General features: G+C 32.4%; 1 protein-coding gene across 1 annotated transcript in view; it reads right to left on the bottom strand.

Annotated features, from left to right (window-relative positions):
* LOC148601762 (uncharacterized) overlaps window positions 1–17,625 on the bottom strand; it is a 247,117-nt gene that overhangs the window by 29,638 nt on the left and 199,854 nt on the right. Inside the window, exons 181-196 of the mRNA XM_088556149.1 lie at window positions 16,250–16,403; window positions 15,126–15,347; window positions 14,192–14,285; window positions 13,513–13,630; window positions 11,887–12,038; window positions 11,349–11,482; window positions 10,750–11,022; window positions 9,848–10,138; window positions 8,120–8,268; window positions 7,069–7,210; window positions 6,241–6,344; window positions 5,571–5,774; window positions 5,231–5,405; window positions 4,270–4,547; window positions 3,594–3,746; window positions 2,239–2,497 (exon numbers count right to left, since the gene is read on the bottom strand). Coding sequence (XP_088412275.1) covers window positions 2,239–2,497; window positions 3,594–3,746; window positions 4,270–4,547; window positions 5,231–5,405; window positions 5,571–5,774; window positions 6,241–6,344; window positions 7,069–7,210; window positions 8,120–8,268; window positions 9,848–10,138; window positions 10,750–11,022; window positions 11,349–11,482; window positions 11,887–12,038; window positions 13,513–13,630; window positions 14,192–14,285; window positions 15,126–15,347; window positions 16,250–16,403 — 2,902 coding nt within the window. The remainder of the gene's footprint in view (window positions 1–2,238; window positions 2,498–3,593; window positions 3,747–4,269; window positions 4,548–5,230; window positions 5,406–5,570; window positions 5,775–6,240; window positions 6,345–7,068; window positions 7,211–8,119; window positions 8,269–9,847; window positions 10,139–10,749; window positions 11,023–11,348; window positions 11,483–11,886; window positions 12,039–13,512; window positions 13,631–14,191; window positions 14,286–15,125; window positions 15,348–16,249; window positions 16,404–17,625) is intronic.

Here is a 17,625-nt window from a genome sequence, read left to right as displayed (position 1 = left end):
TTATAGGTCTTCATGATGAAATGCATGATTATCAATTCCAATCTGTCTGCTCTTTGGAGAGAATCCACATTGTAAATCCAACAGTTTCTACTGTATTTTAGTGTCATTTACAGAGTTATCTCCCTTAATTTTGACTTCTACAGTACATTCTATATAGTTTGTATCTCCTTAGAACAAGGGTTATATGAAAAACCACATGTTAATTTCTGTTAACTATAACATTTTAAACAAAATATCAAAAATAAAAATATGTAGGCTTTCCAACCATGAATCATATTTTGCATGATTCTTAACTTGAGTGCTACTTAAGCAGAAAGTACACTGTGAAAATGCAGTTCAATTATAGGACGAAGTCCTTAAACTGTATTTAATGTTAAGTAAAGTCATAGCTTGGAAGCATTGAGAACTTTACTTCAGTCTGACAGGAAGTCATGTCTTTTGGAGCTTCCCATTTAAAGTTAGGTATTTTTGTATCTTCTTCACTAAAAAGAGTTTAATTAAAAAATAAATTGCTGAAACTCCATTTTATCATTGTTTCACCACCGGCTGGCTATTTTTGCCCTGAGCGATAGCGACAGATTAAATAATGACATAAATGGCCAGCCCATGGTAAAATGACAAAATGGAGTTACCTTGATTTATTTTGATTCTAATAGGACTAGTTTCTTCATATTGAATAGATGCAGCCTATGTGTTGCTCAAAATGATGGTTATGAGTTTATCACATTTTTACTACTGCTGTGGTCTAAAGAGCTTGGTAGCATGTCATATTAGAATTACTACACACTTTTCAATAATTATTTAAATTCTGATACTTTTTTGTTTCCAGCATGCCATAAAAGAAGGCTTTAGCTAGCAAGTCCAAAGTACGAACACTTTAATTTGTACCGGTCTCACTAAGTAGCAACAAGAAGTGTCAAGAAGCAACAAAAACCACCAAGATGTCTTTAAAAAGTGACAAGAGAGGAAAATTAATGACAAGAAGATTATTGGGCATTTCTATATTCAACTTCATCCTTTTACAGGTTACTCCTGCCTCATATTGGTTGTTTTAATTAAATATGAGGTAATAATTGAAAACATAGAGTATAATTAAAACAATTTATTATACAATATACATATGCATATATTTGCGATTCAAAAATTTTACACAATCAATAGTCATATGATCTATAAAGATTCTTTTGAGTATGAAAAAAAAAATCAGCCAATACCATAGTTTGACTTGATCATACAATGGTACACAATATAAGAATTATAAAACCTGTGTATACTTAACAGGTGTCTTGCTAAATAGTTTGTATACTATAAACAGGTGTAAGTGCATTTACACAGGCTTTCAAGTGACTTTTTGTAAAAAAAATTATGACTATTTTTAGGGCCAAAGTCGTAAAAAACAAGGGTTAAATTTAGGATTTTTTAGGGCTTTTAACACAAAAATAAGGGATGACATTCTTTCTTTTTCAATTATAATACTAAAAGAAAAACAAGTTACTTACCAATGGCTTAAGACAACCATATAAAAGCTATTTACCAACCCAGAAGATCATGTCAGTGGCCATCAACAGTTGTATTCAGCAACTGCTAATGACCACCAAAATGTCTTCTGAGGTGTTTATTTGATCATAATATTCATTTTCTGAGAGTATACTTAGCTAGATTCCATTAATACAGACAATATAAAGGGAAATTACTATTTAAACATTTCAAAATTCGCAAAAGGAATTTCTCAACAAAAACAGGGCTTTTTTAGGATTCTTCTGCTTTTATTAGGAAAATTAGGGCTGCTTTTGAAAAATAAGGAAAATAAGGAAAATAAGGGCCCACTTGAAAGCCAGTTTACACTGAAAAACAAGACCAGATAATGCTTATTAATTTTTCAGTGAACAGTCTAGGCAGGTTTCAGAGTAATACATTAGGCATTAACCATTTTTATACTGAGCGGGGTGGGGGGGAGGCTTCGATTCTTTTGAAAAAAAAAAATTTTTTTGAGCAAAACAATCTGTTTTACTTTGCCATAGCCAGAAAAAAAATATGATTCAATATGTTGCCTTTACTCAACAATGTAGATTTTCAAATAAAAAATGTTTAACTCAGGCCGTGGCCGGAAAAAAATTAATTATTTTTGTGGTAAGGTGAAAACAACTTAATATGAAATCTCAGTTTCCCACCCCCTTGAAAAGAAAATGTTATGTGTCGTAGCATTATCAGATATTAGCCAATATTTACAGTACATACCTGCCACAATCTGTATTCCACAAGAAAGCTGGGCTGGGTTTACTGTGACAAGTATTGGTTCAGAAGTCGTTACTGTGGGAGTTGTTGTGTTCTGTATAGTTACTGTTGGTGGAGTTGTTGTCTGGACTTTGTCCACTATCTGATATGGAGGTGTTGTTGTCATGGGGATAGTTGTTGTGGTAACTGTTGTGGGAGATGTTACATTGGTGTCACCAAATTTATCATTCAAATATTGAGTACAATTGCAAATTGTGCAGTTCTGGAAATAAACCAACTATGAAATCATTACATGATCCACGCTAATCAGCTGTAAAGGATTTCAGTCAAACAGTGAACACTGATTTAGAGAATTTGTAAATCAAGGTATTGTTTGAATATGGAATTATTTTGGATTTATGAAAATAAGTAAAAAATTCATTTATAAAACTTAACCCTCCTAAGTGGGTTAGTCATGCCGTCATGACTAAGAGGGGCGGGGGGTTAATAAGTTTTCCATGCCTTTTTGTTATCCAACTAACCTTACCCCTCAGCCATGCATGTATGACTAACCCCCTTAGTAACAGTTAGTTTTACAAATTTTATTTTTGGTCATTTTCTAAATTCCAAGTTCAAATAATACCTTGTTTTGACCTTTCACTTAAGAAAAAATACATATCTACAAATAAATGTCTAATCAAACAAAAGGGTGGAGTCCACATTAACAGAAAAGTTAACATCAAGCCGTCATGTATAAGCTTCATACTGAATATGGTAAAATTTTGCGCATTCAGTAGAAAGAAAATGTAAACAAATAGTTTTATGTTTAACAGGTATTTTTAAAAATAAAAAAAACACCTGGAAATGGTAAGTTAGGATGTGACAGAACTGATAAAACATGGTAAAGGAGATAAGGCAAAGTTAAACTCCAAATAAAACAAGATTGATATGCATAGCCACATGTCCTCTGCCGCCACAAAAAAAAAATGTTAAAGCTAAAGCCCCATAATGCCTGTAAAAGTATGATCAACTACATATGGTGATTAATAGTACTAACACGAACAAAGTTCCATAACTTCTCTAAAATTTATCCAATCAAAATGGCGGCACTATATGATCAACTACACCCGCTGACTAAAAATCTCTCAAAATTTTAACAAAATTCATCAAGTGGTATCCAAGGAGTTGCAGCCTCAAAGTGTGACAGATGGACGCATGGATTGACACCAGTATTTCTATGTTCCCTTCCGCATTGTGGTGGGGGACAAAAAGCATTTCACCATGCAGTTGAAAAATTCCAATTGATATTTTGGACTGATGTTTTATAAATAGAGAAGATAATGGTTGAATTAAAAGTGCTATTAACACAATTACAGTACCTCTGGTTCAGTAAAACAGCAGCCACAGATATCCTGTGTCCAATCTGTCTCTCTGTAATGGTTGTAGGTACCTATCCCATCATCGATTTCTCCATCCCATAACATCACCTCAGTAACAGCATGACCTTCTCCACTCGCTGCCTTAATGGATACCTAGAGATAAAATTTGTCATAATCTGTTTATGCGATATGTTACTGCACTAAATACACAATGTATATTCAAAATGCCTCAATTCAGATTGAAATGGATTTGAAAAGGAGTGGTCAACTTGATGAACATGAAATAATCTGAAAATGGAAGGCATTTGTGAAAATTAAATTTTTTAACAGAATGCTCACATAGTCAAAGGCTCTAACACTGTATTCAACACAATAAAAAAATGCAAATTCTGCATGGTTGTAAAAAAACCTTGCAAAATTTGTTCCAGTGAGATGGGTTTGTATCAATTTTTTTTCTTTCCCGTTCTCATAACAGTGCCACTTTCACTAAAAAACTGAAAATGGTACTATCTGACAATAAGATAATATTTCCATTTTTGGTTCATTACAAATGATTTACAAGAAGAGAACTGAAAGCAAATTGAATGAAAATATGGATAACGGATACAAGAAAGCATTTCTGATGTCTTGGCATTTATTAAAACTCTCCTTGATTGAACCCAAGAGGAAAACTAACCTGGTATTCTCCACCATTGTTGAAGTCAGCTGTTCTATAATATCCACCTGTGTAGAGCCTCTCCATACTAACATCCCTAGCCAGCTTAATCCAGATTTCACCTGTGTCAGTCTGTTTTCCAACATTCTCAGGCCTGTACAGTAGTTTCCAGTCTTCTCCACTTGGATCTTCCATACCAGACTGTTCTATATTCATCCAAGAGGAGTCACTTGTAAGGGATACTGGATTATTAGGGCAAGTGTTGCCAGAAGGTGGTGATACCATGTGTAGAAAAATACCTACAGTACATTTCAAAGTTACTTAATATCATTTTGTGCATTTATTCTATTTGCTTGTCCTCCAGATTACTTGAGGCATGGTACAATAAACTGAGACTTCCCTAGTTATCTTTGGGATTTTTTGCATTGGAAAAGGCAATATGACATATAGAGCCAGTGAGGCATACACAGTACAGTGATATAACTATCTGTCTTTTCCAACACCAGAATTTAATGGCCATGGACATCTGAATCTTTCACAGCCATCCTTTTTTGGTATGGCACTTAGTGGTCAAATTGCAAGGATAATCATTCACTTATAATTATAGTCAAGTTATTGTTTAGACATCATGGAAATGCTTGTTTCTGACCTCATTTTGGCCCCAAATTCCTTAACAGTTCAAGTTACAACCTCAAAAATCAATGCCAGTCTTTTTTGTGTGGTATGAAAACTTTTGGTATAATTTCATGAAGATATGTACACTTATACTCATGTAATTGCCTGGACATGAAATGACTAAGGACAATGAAGCTTAATTTGTGCTTGTATAAAAACTACAGAATAAATTCACTAAGAATTATACTGCTTTTACACAATATCGTCTCTAAAATTTTAGGAGTACATATTGGTCTTACTCTAGTAATAAATAAGCTTTATGAAATACGTTTCAATGGAAATGTTGGTATACAATGTTTATACAAACCAGATATATGTAATGAAGAGCTAAACCAGACTTGATCATTAACATAATCCAGTCCAGCTACCAGTCGACCAGGAGTAGGACTACTGCCATCATACAACACAGGAACAGATTCATCTTCAATAGAATGTCCAGCTCTGTTTGTAACCTTTAGTTTTACTGTATATGGCTTATCATACTGGAAAGAGAAACATAAACATCTTATTCTGTTTCTTCCAAAAATAAAAGCTCTTATATATCTTTATTCTTCCATAGAAGTGGATAATGGTCTCAATTAAAATGTATTTTTAATTAATTTGAAGTTTCAAACAACCAAACCTTAAAGACATAGGGTACTCTGTACCTGTAGGTCAAGGTCAACAAAGGTATAGTCTGTGTAGTTAGGTCCAAGTGTGATCCAATCTACAACTTGGTCCTGTGTGGAATCTGGACCACATGAAGAGTTCACCAATAGAGATACTTGATAGGACTGTATCCCTGTCTCAGAGTCTGTATAATTTTCCCAGTATACATAGAGGGAGCCACTGTCTGAGGTGTATGAAACTGCCTGTAGGTTAGAAATAAATCAGTTCAAATCATAAGAAGGATTTAACCCATATAATTGACAGCTGTGCTTAAAGTACATGATACAGCATCCCCTTGTAAATATTTAAAAGTCTGTTTATCTCTGAATATAAAGTGATGAAAAGATGAAGAAAAAAGCTATCATAAATAAATGAAAGTTAATGGATGCCAACAACAAAGCCACAAAGGTGATACCATTATATGACTGGAAAGTTTTTCTTTTGCATATAAAATGGAGGAAAGCTTTCTTTTATAGAGACAAACATTATACATGCACATAAAATATGGTTTTCAAATGGCTTTTTTGAGTTAACAAGTGGCCTGTGAATGAACCAACAGATAGAATATGTCTTACTCTTAGTTTCTAATCACATCATATCTCTAAAATGATAAAAAAATATATGCTGATGATGAAAAGAAAAGTAGACATGATAATATGTCAGCCATACCATGTCAAAATAAGGTCCAGTCTTCATCTTGCCTAGTTTTGGTGGTGTGTCATCAATAACAAACTCATGGTAAGTCATGTTACATTCTCCTGATCTATCAACACCTGAATGAAACAACAATAGACAAAATGAAAATAAAGATATGTTAAAATGGATTATCTTCTCAAAACAATTAAATGACATTAAACTTATGACATGAACATTGTTATTGAAAACATATTTGAAAATTTCATAAAAATGTAAATTGTAGATGGATAGATTAACACTCTGACATCTAGGAAATTTTGTATCTGTAATTATTTTGGATCATATAAAGAAGAAGCAAGTAATAACCTGTTATTGGTAGTTCTTCATGCTAAATCATGGCTAAATGATTAAAGTTTATCAAAAAAACAAATAAAAGAAAAAAATAACAACACCCCTTCTTTCACATGTTTCATTATTAAGTAATACCAAGTTTTTTACACAAACAACAAAACTACAAAAATAATATCATTGAACATACTTAACATGACTTCTGTTGCATGAGATATTATAGCACATAAAAAAATGATGTTCACAGGATAGTAATGGTCTTTCCTAAATTAAGGAATAATCACCTGACGAATAGCCTTAGATAATTAACATTAAGGACTTTAAGTGCACACTCACACACAGATTTAAATATCTTTGAAATAATAGAAAGATAGAAATTTCCTACTTAATTGTCCGGTTATTTTATATCAATAGAAATTCATCTGGGGATAGTCCTAACTCTACCCTCTGAACACCATCATTGTATGTGTTATAATATTCATGAATATTCATCACTTAGAAATCTTTACTAACCAAGAACAAATGCATAGTATTTCTGCCCTGATACTAGATGTAAATCTTCTAGTTTCATGTATGTGTCAGTTTTGATGTTTGTCAAGTTATATTCAGTAAACAGAGCCATCTTCTCTTCATCTGATGTGTCTCCTCCATCGACCTGTGAATAGGATAACAAAGCAAGAAATACATAGTTACACATCTTTAAAGCATGTCTGTTAAACTATTACAGCAAGTAAAATACTGAACTTCAGATGGTGGAGTTGGTTTTCTTTTTATTGTTCATTACCTGATAAACTTTCTGAAGTAGGAGACTTAAACTTTTTTAATTCCCAAGGTATTTGAATCAACTCTATCCTATGAAGTTCATCGCTTTACTTGCTATAATAATTTTACGGAAATAACCAGATTATCTATTTCAATGGCTTCACAGCTTTTTATTGACATATGGAGTATCAAAATGATTTTCTGTAACAACTAATGTTATCATCTTATACATGTATATTAAAGATTAACTCATATCATGTTGAAAAATTGACTGATTCAATATACCTAAACAGAAAATTCCTACTCCAGATACATGAATTGGAAAAAAAAGTGACTTCGAAATCAGCCTCCTATGCCAGGACATTATACTGTGAAGGAGTAATCAAGGGAACCAAGATTCTAACAGAAATCAAAGACCAGATATGAAAAACAGACAAACACAACAAAGAACATTAAGTAATTAAACTAAAGCATACAAAGTAACTAAAGTAAATGAGCAACTCGGACTCCAAGAAAGCACTGGGAGCAAGCACCGGTAGGGTTGAAACATGTCCAAACTGAACCTCTTTGGGATTGAAAGATTTGTTTGACTAAGAAAGTCGGTCAATTAATACAATGATAAATTGATACGAAGAGACTTCAGAAGATATCTGGTTCTGACAGGTCGTCAGTTTATTCAGGGTATGGTTTAGATTGGTTCCACTTTATATTGTGCACATTAACACTTGAACAAGGCAACAGTTTACGAAAAATCTCATCCTCCAAAATTTTAAAATGGCTGAGGTTCCTAAAAATGACTTACATAATGAGCACAGCCTTTCTTTGTAGCATCAGTGTTGTTTGACAAAGCCACGAAGTACATCAGTATGTCTACCTCTGACTCAAAGCCACTGAATTGTACGTCTACAGAAGATCCTTGGCCAAGTATGGAATCCATGTGGATCGTACCAGCTAAAAAGTAATATTTAACACACATTTTAAAAGATGATTATAATTGTATGGTAAAAGCTTGAGTCTATCTTGTTTTTAAGATCAATGATGCAAAATCTAAGACTACTGGTGACAGTATTTACAGTTACTTTCAACCTCATGACTTTTTATCATAAAGAGTCTAATTGATCTCAAGTCAATATTGGTCTTTCGGTCAACTTTTGTCATTTTTTTTAACTGTACACAGGAAAAATTATTTCACATGATTTTCACCTGAATTGAGCAAATAAACTTCGTGATAAATTTCACGTTAAATTCAGGTGAATTGAGTCTTCACATGAAATTCACATGAATTGATAACATGAAAGTTGTATTAATTTGATGTGAAGTTCACATGAATTTCGTGTGAAGCTCGATTAACATGAACATCATGTGAAAAATATTTGCCTGTGTATGCTTACTGTAGTATCTAAGGCATAGAATTGTCGGAGTTATCATTGAAAATGTATTGACCTAAAACATGTAAAACCTGTCTGGATTGTACAGTCTGTTTTCATTTAGACAAGTACAGTAACACCTGTCCAAACCAAGCAATAAATAATTCAAAAACCTGTCTAAACCAAGCAATAAATAATTCAAAAACCTGTCTAAACCAATCAATAAATAATTCAAAAACCTGTCCAAACCAAGCAATAAATAATTTAAAAACCTGTCTCAATCAAACACTTTTTAAAGTCCTTTCATATCAGTTTAAATGCATTTTGAACTTTGGAAAAAGAAATAGCTGGCAAAACCAGAAAATTTTACAGTACAAAAAGGGTTGTACATTTAAAGGTAGAATGGTACTATTTATTTCCCATAAGCAACAATAGTGAAACTTTTGAAAAATTCACCTTTAAATCAATGATGGAGCTATAAACCAACTTTTCAAGTCATATCCTCATTTCCATAATTAAAATATGAGCAAAATCATAGCATATCTGTCTCATTTTTTTGTTTGTATTTTAAGCAGATGAAGTTTCCCCCTTTTTTCTGTAAAATGTGAAATTTAAAAAATCATAATATTTATATAAAATGGTTTTCAAATAATATTAGGCATATTTTTTTTTAAAGTATAACAGTGTTAGTCTGGAATTAATAATATATTTTGGGTACATATATCAGCACAATTTGCCCAATCACAGTGTCCATAAGTATTTACTGAAGTAGGGTACACAAAAGGCCAACCTAAAATAATGAGAAATAGTAGGATTCTTCCCAAATGAAGGGACTTTCAAGGTTCAGTTGAGACAGGTAATTGGTTTTTTCAAGGTTAAGTTGAGACAGGTAATTGGTCAATTCAGGATTAAGTTTAGACAGGTAATTGGCCAATTCAGGGTTAAGTTGAGACAGGTAATTGGTCAATTCAGGATTAAGTTGAGGCAGATAATTGGTCAATTCAGGGTTAAGATAAAACAGGTAATCGATCTATTCAGTATTAAGTTAAGAAAGATAATCAGTCTATTCACGATTAAGTTAAGACAGGTAATCGGTCTATTCAGGATTTAGTTCAGACAGATTTCATTGTATTTTTATAGACATTTTCCAGCTGAAATCTTACCTGTAACACCGCCATTAAAAGCCACATAGAAACCATTAGAGGATACTTCAACCATGGAATAAGATGTACTGTAAGCTCTAACGGTAAAATAGTATCTCCCTGCACCAGGGGTCAAATTAAGATCATAAAATACAACGGACTTGCTCAATCCTACATCAGTAAATGGTACAGTGTCATCTCTGGTCTTTGCGAATCTCCTGTCTGTTCCTAAGGCAACCTCATATTTGACAATTTTCTGATCCACTGGCTGGGCATCTAGATTGGCCTGATTAATTTGTATACCAGCCTGGCCTGTAAAGTATAGAAAATTTCATAGAAAGCTTTCATTACTTTAAATGATTTTTTTTCATAGGGTTCCAGTTTTTTAGGTTTTAGTGGTTGGGTCAAAGAAAGAATCTAAATTCCAAGCAAACTTCAATCATAATGTTACAAATCAAAGATTTAAAACCCTCTGACTCACCATTACAAATCAATGATTTAAAACCCTCTGAATAAATCACTGTTACAAATCAATGATTTAAAACCCTCTGACTAACTCACCATTACAAATCAATGATTTAAAACCCTCTGACTAACTCACCGTTACAAGTCAATGATTTAAAACCCTCTGACTAACTCACTGTTACAAATCGATGATTTAAAACCCTCTGACTAGCTCACCGTTACAAATCAATGATTTAAAACCCACTGACTAACTCACTTTTCAGTAACCAATAAATAAAATAACAGTTATAAGCACTGCAATTTTACATGTGTAATTTCGTGCATTAACATTTGTAATTTGAATATACTTCTGATAAATGATTCAATACATGTCAGGATTATAAAGATAAAATTAGTGACTATTTATTTGTTCTAATTAAATCCATGTAACTCTGCTTTGATCAATCATATCCACTTACCAGATGTGATGTTTATCTGAGCAAAAGTATCCCTTGGTAACCCAAAGCTATCCCAGTTCCCATGGACAATTGTTCGTGACAGGATGACATTCAAATCATATCCTGTCATGGATCCGTCAAACACACGTCCTGGCAGTAATGCATTCTGTTTGATGGTCAAACCATCTGACCGTAGAACATAGGTGTAGCCGATGGCTGTGGTGACTTTCACCAAAGAATAGTACAGTTCACCATTCAACAAGTTGAGACCATCCACCATGCCTTCTGTTAATACTGGGAAAAAAAGAGTTAAATAAATATCAATGGTTAAAAACATATACATTATATACATTTGTTTGTATGATGGATATTTCAAACCCACAAGTTAAAGAATCAACACTCTGAGGTTTTTCTTTCCCCAAAACAATTTTTTTCCCAAACCACGAAAATAAGTACCCACGACTTACAATTTTTCGCAGTATTTGATAAGAATTATTTTGTGTAAGTTTTGCCTTATTTTTGCAAAGGACAAATTATTGAAATGACTCATTTGTACTTTTCTTTTACCAAAACCCTGTGAAGTTCCTTGTTTGAACGTATTTAGCATAACATGTACTTACATCCCATATCCTTCCAATCAGCAACAACCAGACCATCTAACCTTTGAACTTTCCACTGGTAATTGACAGCAGGACAGGGGTCACCAGAGACATTCCACTTAGCTCTGTATGTGTTTGTACTATCCTGTAGTTGACTACAAAAAAAGATGTAGTTATAAAAATTCCTGTAAGTTATACATAACTCTTAACAAAAAATCATTTACTCATTTACAAGGGCCATGCAACCCTAAGTAGTAAAAAAAACAAAAATTAAGTAAAAGTTTACCATAACTACATGTAAGTACACAGAGAAAAAGGAATACTATTGAGTTGTATTATCTCCCCTTGGAGACAAGGCGATTCCCCTGTAAAGTATCCCCCAAAATACATCATTAAGTTCGCATGGAAGTATGATGAAATAAACCGGTTTGAGTCCAATTTTTATATAAACATTATCTATAACTCAAATGAATTTTCAAATTTTAAATTTCTTGTACACTGGCAAAGCTATTTTCTGTATTTTACCATTTCTGTATTAATCATTCTACATGTAACTTACACATCAACTTCAGATCCTTCCTCCAAAGTGTCCATTACACCAATATTGTCCAAGGGAGGTAACCCTTGGCTGACATATGACAGATAGACTCCATTTGATGATACAATACTAGACAAGCCAGCCCCATTTATACCTTTTATTGAGACATATACCTGGAAGTATATTTTTTTTTCGATTTATATGCAAGCTGCATTAAATGTCAGTACCTGTAAGAATCAGGCAGTAGGTGACACATGGTATGAAAAAAAAACCCATCATTTTGATAGTGCATTTTGACTATTTGCATCATCAGAATCAAGGAAAACAGACAAGATTTTCCATATCATGCTGAACCATTGAGTTACAGTTTCACTGAAATGCACTGAAAATTAACATTTCAAGAGCAGATAACTCTGTCAAAAAGCTTATTTTTCTAGCATTCTATTGAACAATTTCTGAGCAAAGCCAGTGATGCAGAGATTAAATAGTGTTATTTTCAAATAGAGAAAGTATCATTGAGTGATATTACATTGTCAGATCAATGGGGTTTTGACATGCATGTTTCTGATTTTCCCCATTTTGCCTGATTCTTACAAGCACTTACACTTAATAAGCAAACAAGAGAAAACTATGATTCTGTACACAGCACTGATTTGGAGTCATATTCAAGCGAGTTTTCATTTGTTTTAGGAGAAGGGACAATAAAGGGTCTTATTGGCCTATAATTTAACTAAAAATTCATCATTAAATGTTGAATAATTTGATTGTGAATTTAGAGACCTGAATCAATCAATAATTAGAAAACATAAAGACTTCTGATAATTCTTGCATTGAAAGGACAGAAAAATTAATTGAACTTTACAAATATTCAAATATTCTGTCAAATTTTGTACTTTTTGGTCACTTTCTGGTCATATTTTGGCAAGGAAATGGTGTCCAGTCCCAAGAAACAATTTCATATTTAGTGAATACATTCATTATTACAAAGTTCATCATATGTAAAAATATAAAGTTGTTTCTTGGGACTGGACATAGTTTTCTGGATGTAAATATGTCTGACACAACAATAAAATTTACAATTCTCAGCAGCTACATGGCCTAAAATTGTGGCATCATGATGACGTCATTAAAATGAACTAATGCCACAAACTATTTTTTTCCTTATAGTTATATATTTTACTATGTTATACATAACTTTTACGTTATTACCACCAAGTTGATACTTTTAGTCAATATTCATAGCTTAATGCCCCTTCACCTTTGCATGACAGCAACTGTTCTTAAATGTGCCAGTATAAATAATATAAATGTAGAAATCACAATCAGGTAACAGTGTAAAGGAAATAACTCATGAAATCTGTGAATTGTCTGTATCATATTCAATTTCACCAAAGGCACTCAAGCATTCGTTTGAAGCAGAATAATAAAATGAATTCAAGTTAATTAGATGCTCACATAAGACTGATGTAAAATGCTGAATACAAACGTTTCAATGATTTGTAAGAGTTGTGTCCCTTACCCTAGGTCTACCTCATTAAATCATTCAAGTGTTATATTTAAAGAGACTATGAAGCTGTTTTAATTCTTAGGATTTAGAAATCAAAATGGACATATATAATTGGTAACATCCCAAGATATACATCTTACAATGGTATTGCCAGACATGGACAGACCACCAACAGCATGATACAGTGCTCCATGTGGAACAGGAGTAAATGCCTGAATCTGAGCTCCTCCTAGTGTTGTTCCCACAGCAAGTTCATATCTAAAACAAATATTAACAATAGTTATTACTGCCACCCAACTAGTTTTTGCTTTTCAGGGCAATGTATCACAAGACTTACGTACATGTAAATCCTTAACAAGCTTTGTTTTTGATTTTGCTTTTATTTATTTTATATGAAGTGAAGGGTATTTATTTATGACAATTTATTTAAGAGATTTTCTCTTGCTTGCAAATTAGCAAAAATATATCACTCCTGAGTAGAAATTTCTTAACAATAATACAGATTGCTAATAATAGTTATGCTTAAGGAGGTAGACCTAGACTAAGGGACACAACTCCTACAAATCACTGGAACGTTTGTATTCACCTTTTTACATCAATCTCATATAAGCATCAAAGTAATATGGACTGAATTCATGCTGATTCAAAGGAAAGCTTGAAAAGCTTAGGTGAAATTGAATATGATATAAACATATCACTGATTTCAAGAGTGATGTCCCTTACCCTAGGTCTACCTCCTTAAATATACTTAAATTCAAAAGTTTCTTGCCAATTATTTTCATAAAATGAGCAGTTTGATTTATAATCATTACAACATACCCTGAAATACCAGATTCTTGATCCTGAAATGGTTGCCATGTAACTGATATGGTAGAGAAAGTTTCAGTACAAATTGCGTCCAGAGAATCACATCCTAAATAAATAAAAATCAAACTTACAAATGATGCCAAAAAAAAAAGAGAAAAAAAAGAAAAGCCCTACAATCCCCTGTAAGAATCAGGCAGTGGATGAATCATAGTATGAAATTACCCACCAATTTGACAGTGAAATCAAACTGTATGTAACATTAGAACCAAGGAGTCAAAACAAGATTTTCTATTTTATTATTTAGAACAAGGAGTTATAATTTCATTAAAATACACTGCACATTTCAAGGGTAGATAACTCTGCCAAAAACCTATTTCCTAACATTCTAATGTAAAACTTTCAAACATATCAGATGATATAGAAATCAATTAGTGGTCATTTCAAATAAAAAAGACTAGTAAAAGTAAAATGTCAGATTGGTATGTTTATGACTTGCATATATTAGGTTGATCATATTTTACCTGATTCTTACAAATGCTTGTACTACAAACAACATGGAAAATATAACCGTTAAATGTTTTCAATTCGAAAGGGACAAGATGATTGTGAAGAAAATGGATGGAATTTATTTAACATTGTACATATATACCAGTACTTGCTATACTAAAGATACCACAGCAAATTTCAGGGATGATTTTACTACGTCAACAAACAAAACGGAAACTGGCAATATCAGAAGTAAATATACAGTAAAAAAAAATCATGACGGTTAAATCCGTATTTGAAATAGCGGAATTCTGCTTAAAGGCAAAAAAAAAATCATTCCTGATATTTCCAAAATCATATTCATTTCAATAACTATTTCAATTCTTTATTTGTTTACATATCATTTTTATTTTTATTCTTTGTTTTTTTTTAAAAATAATTCAATCATTCTGTTCAATACCTGCATCAGTACTACATATTTTGGTATTCATCTGCACTGTATTAGTGGCATTGGTGGCATCCACTCTGTATGTGGTGTAAAGATCTACCACTTTACCATAGGTTGGGGGAGTGGTGTCAATTCTGATTGGATCAGAGAAACTGTAAGTCTCCATGGCAACATAATTGACAGCTGTCACAGTTACATAGTAAAGTTGGTCTTGAACCATGAACTGACTGACATCTGAAATAGATATGGTAATTTTATGTATCCAACAGGAATTAGTTTTGGGCAATTCCTCACTTATGGGCATTTTTAGAAAAAAGGTAGTTTGTTGACAGAAATACATAGCTTTTTACATATTCATGAATAGGTCATTAGATTTTCTCCAAGTTAAATGATAATATTTTTAACTCAAGCTTTAGAAAGAGTTAAAAAAAAAGCCATCATTTAACAATCATGATTGGAGAAATCATATAATCCACAAGTAGTAAGGTAAGATTCTCTTTCAAGTCATTTCTTATAACAACAAAATTTACAACTGAAGTTCAAATACTCCAAATATTTGTGTGTAATATGTCATAAAGCTAAAAAAAACTCATTTTTGATGTCTAACAAATTTTAAAAGTACAGCTCTGTCTTAAAACCATGAACAGAAGCTTCTATATTAGTGATTCATGTATTTCTTAATCCCAAATATCTTTTTTATCGGAAATCCTTCAGCTGACCTCATAGAAACTGTATTCAAAAATGAAAGTGCAAATGAAAGTTGCCAACTGGTTACTTTCTGCTCCTGAAAAGTACAGGAAAATTTACTTCCCATCAAAAATTTTACACTTGAACCAGTCAAAAAATATTTCATGATATATAGCAAACAAAAGGAAATTAACATAGGAAGATTCATTGATTATCTTGTGATATGGTGATTCATCCCCTGCCTGATTTTTAGACAGAACCATACCTAACTACAGAGAACAAAAAAACTCAAATGTGCGATTATAAAAGATTACACATGAAGTTGTGAAATGGTCAATATCACTGGAAATCACATAGAAAACAAAACAAATTGCACTTTTATAATAATTTCACATAGGAAAATCACCACGATAAAAGATAAGCAGAAAAAATGATGTTAAGTTACACACTGTTGAAGTTGTAAACACTAGTATCCCCTGTCAGTTCTACATTACTATACATATCAGAGGATCCCTCAGATGCTCCCATTGTCAAAATGTATTTCTCAATTCCACTTTGTCTGTCAACAAATCCAGACCATGTACATTGTATCTGGCCATATGCCTGCAAATATATTTTGTGAAGTGATACATGAATAAACTGATGCAGATCCAGATATTTAAAGTTAAAGAACTATAGTGTGGGTTACAAACAAATTTCTTTAAAAAATGTACTAACGACAGCAAAAACTGCTGAAAAAAAATGGCTAAGTGCAACAAAATGCTAAAAATATATGAATAAATTAATCAAATTTGTCCATAAAAGACAGTCTACATCTTCAATATGTACATAAACACTGTGCAAAGTTTGAATAATATTGGTATTAAAGAGACTTTTTGAGTTACATATTACATAAAGTAGGTACCACCCTTGCTTATCGGATGAATGGACAGAAAGACTAAGTTGAGTGTCTACAAGACACTCTTAGTGACAAAAGAAAACATATTTCTACAAATTTCTTGCCATCTATCTTTGTGTAACTAATTTATTACAACAAGTGCAAACATATCACAAATCAAATTCACCTTAAAATGCAATAGTTCAGATCTGGTTATCAAGTACCACAATGTTTCCACATGTCATAGTTTTCCCTTTCTCTTTCGTCCACCCTAGACTCGACTTTTTATGAGCAGTTTGGCAGTTGTTCCTAGAAAAGCAGAGGACGCTTACCCTACCAATGCACTTGGTCCATGCTCCCAGTTTTCAGTGGAGTCCAAGTAGCTCATTTTCTTTTGTTGCTTTGTACATATTATTTAGGTTATTTTATGCTTTTTGTTGTGTGTGTTTGTTTATGTTTGGTCTTTGTCCCTAGATTACATTCTTTTGATTTCCATTAGAATCTTGGTTCCCTTGATTACTCTTTTATTGTTAATTATAGACAGTGATTCTGTTACTATAATTTTTTTTATTGCTGGTTAAGGATATGCTATAGCAAGATCTTCTATGATTGTAAAATGTGAAAAAAAAAAGTTCAAGTACCATAACTCCTACAACACTTGTTGAATCAAAATGATAATTACATGAACTTCTACACTTCATAACAATAATTCCCATCTACAATGTTATTGTGAAGGACAAACAGACAGAAGAATAGATGCAGTCCATTACCAAGTCCCTCATACCTGCCAAATTTTCAAAATGTACATGGGGGTTTTAAGCATGGAATAGTCCTCAGCAACATTAGAAAACCATTTCAAGAGTCTTCAAATTCATAATAGTGTTGTTTTCTGGTTTTTTTTTATAATATAAATTTAATACACCTCATTTGAATCTTGAATTTTAAATA

Source organism: Perna viridis, chromosome 12 (genome assembly GCF_037379345.1).
Source record: "Perna viridis isolate PV_CMFRI_1.1 ecotype Kerala chromosome 12, ASM3737934v1, whole genome shotgun sequence".
In the NCBI taxonomy this organism is placed as follows: domain Eukaryota; kingdom Metazoa; phylum Mollusca; class Bivalvia; order Mytilida; family Mytilidae; genus Perna; species Perna viridis.
The sequence above is the reverse complement of the archived record's forward strand: the minus strand, read 5'-3'. Positions and strand labels throughout refer to the sequence as shown.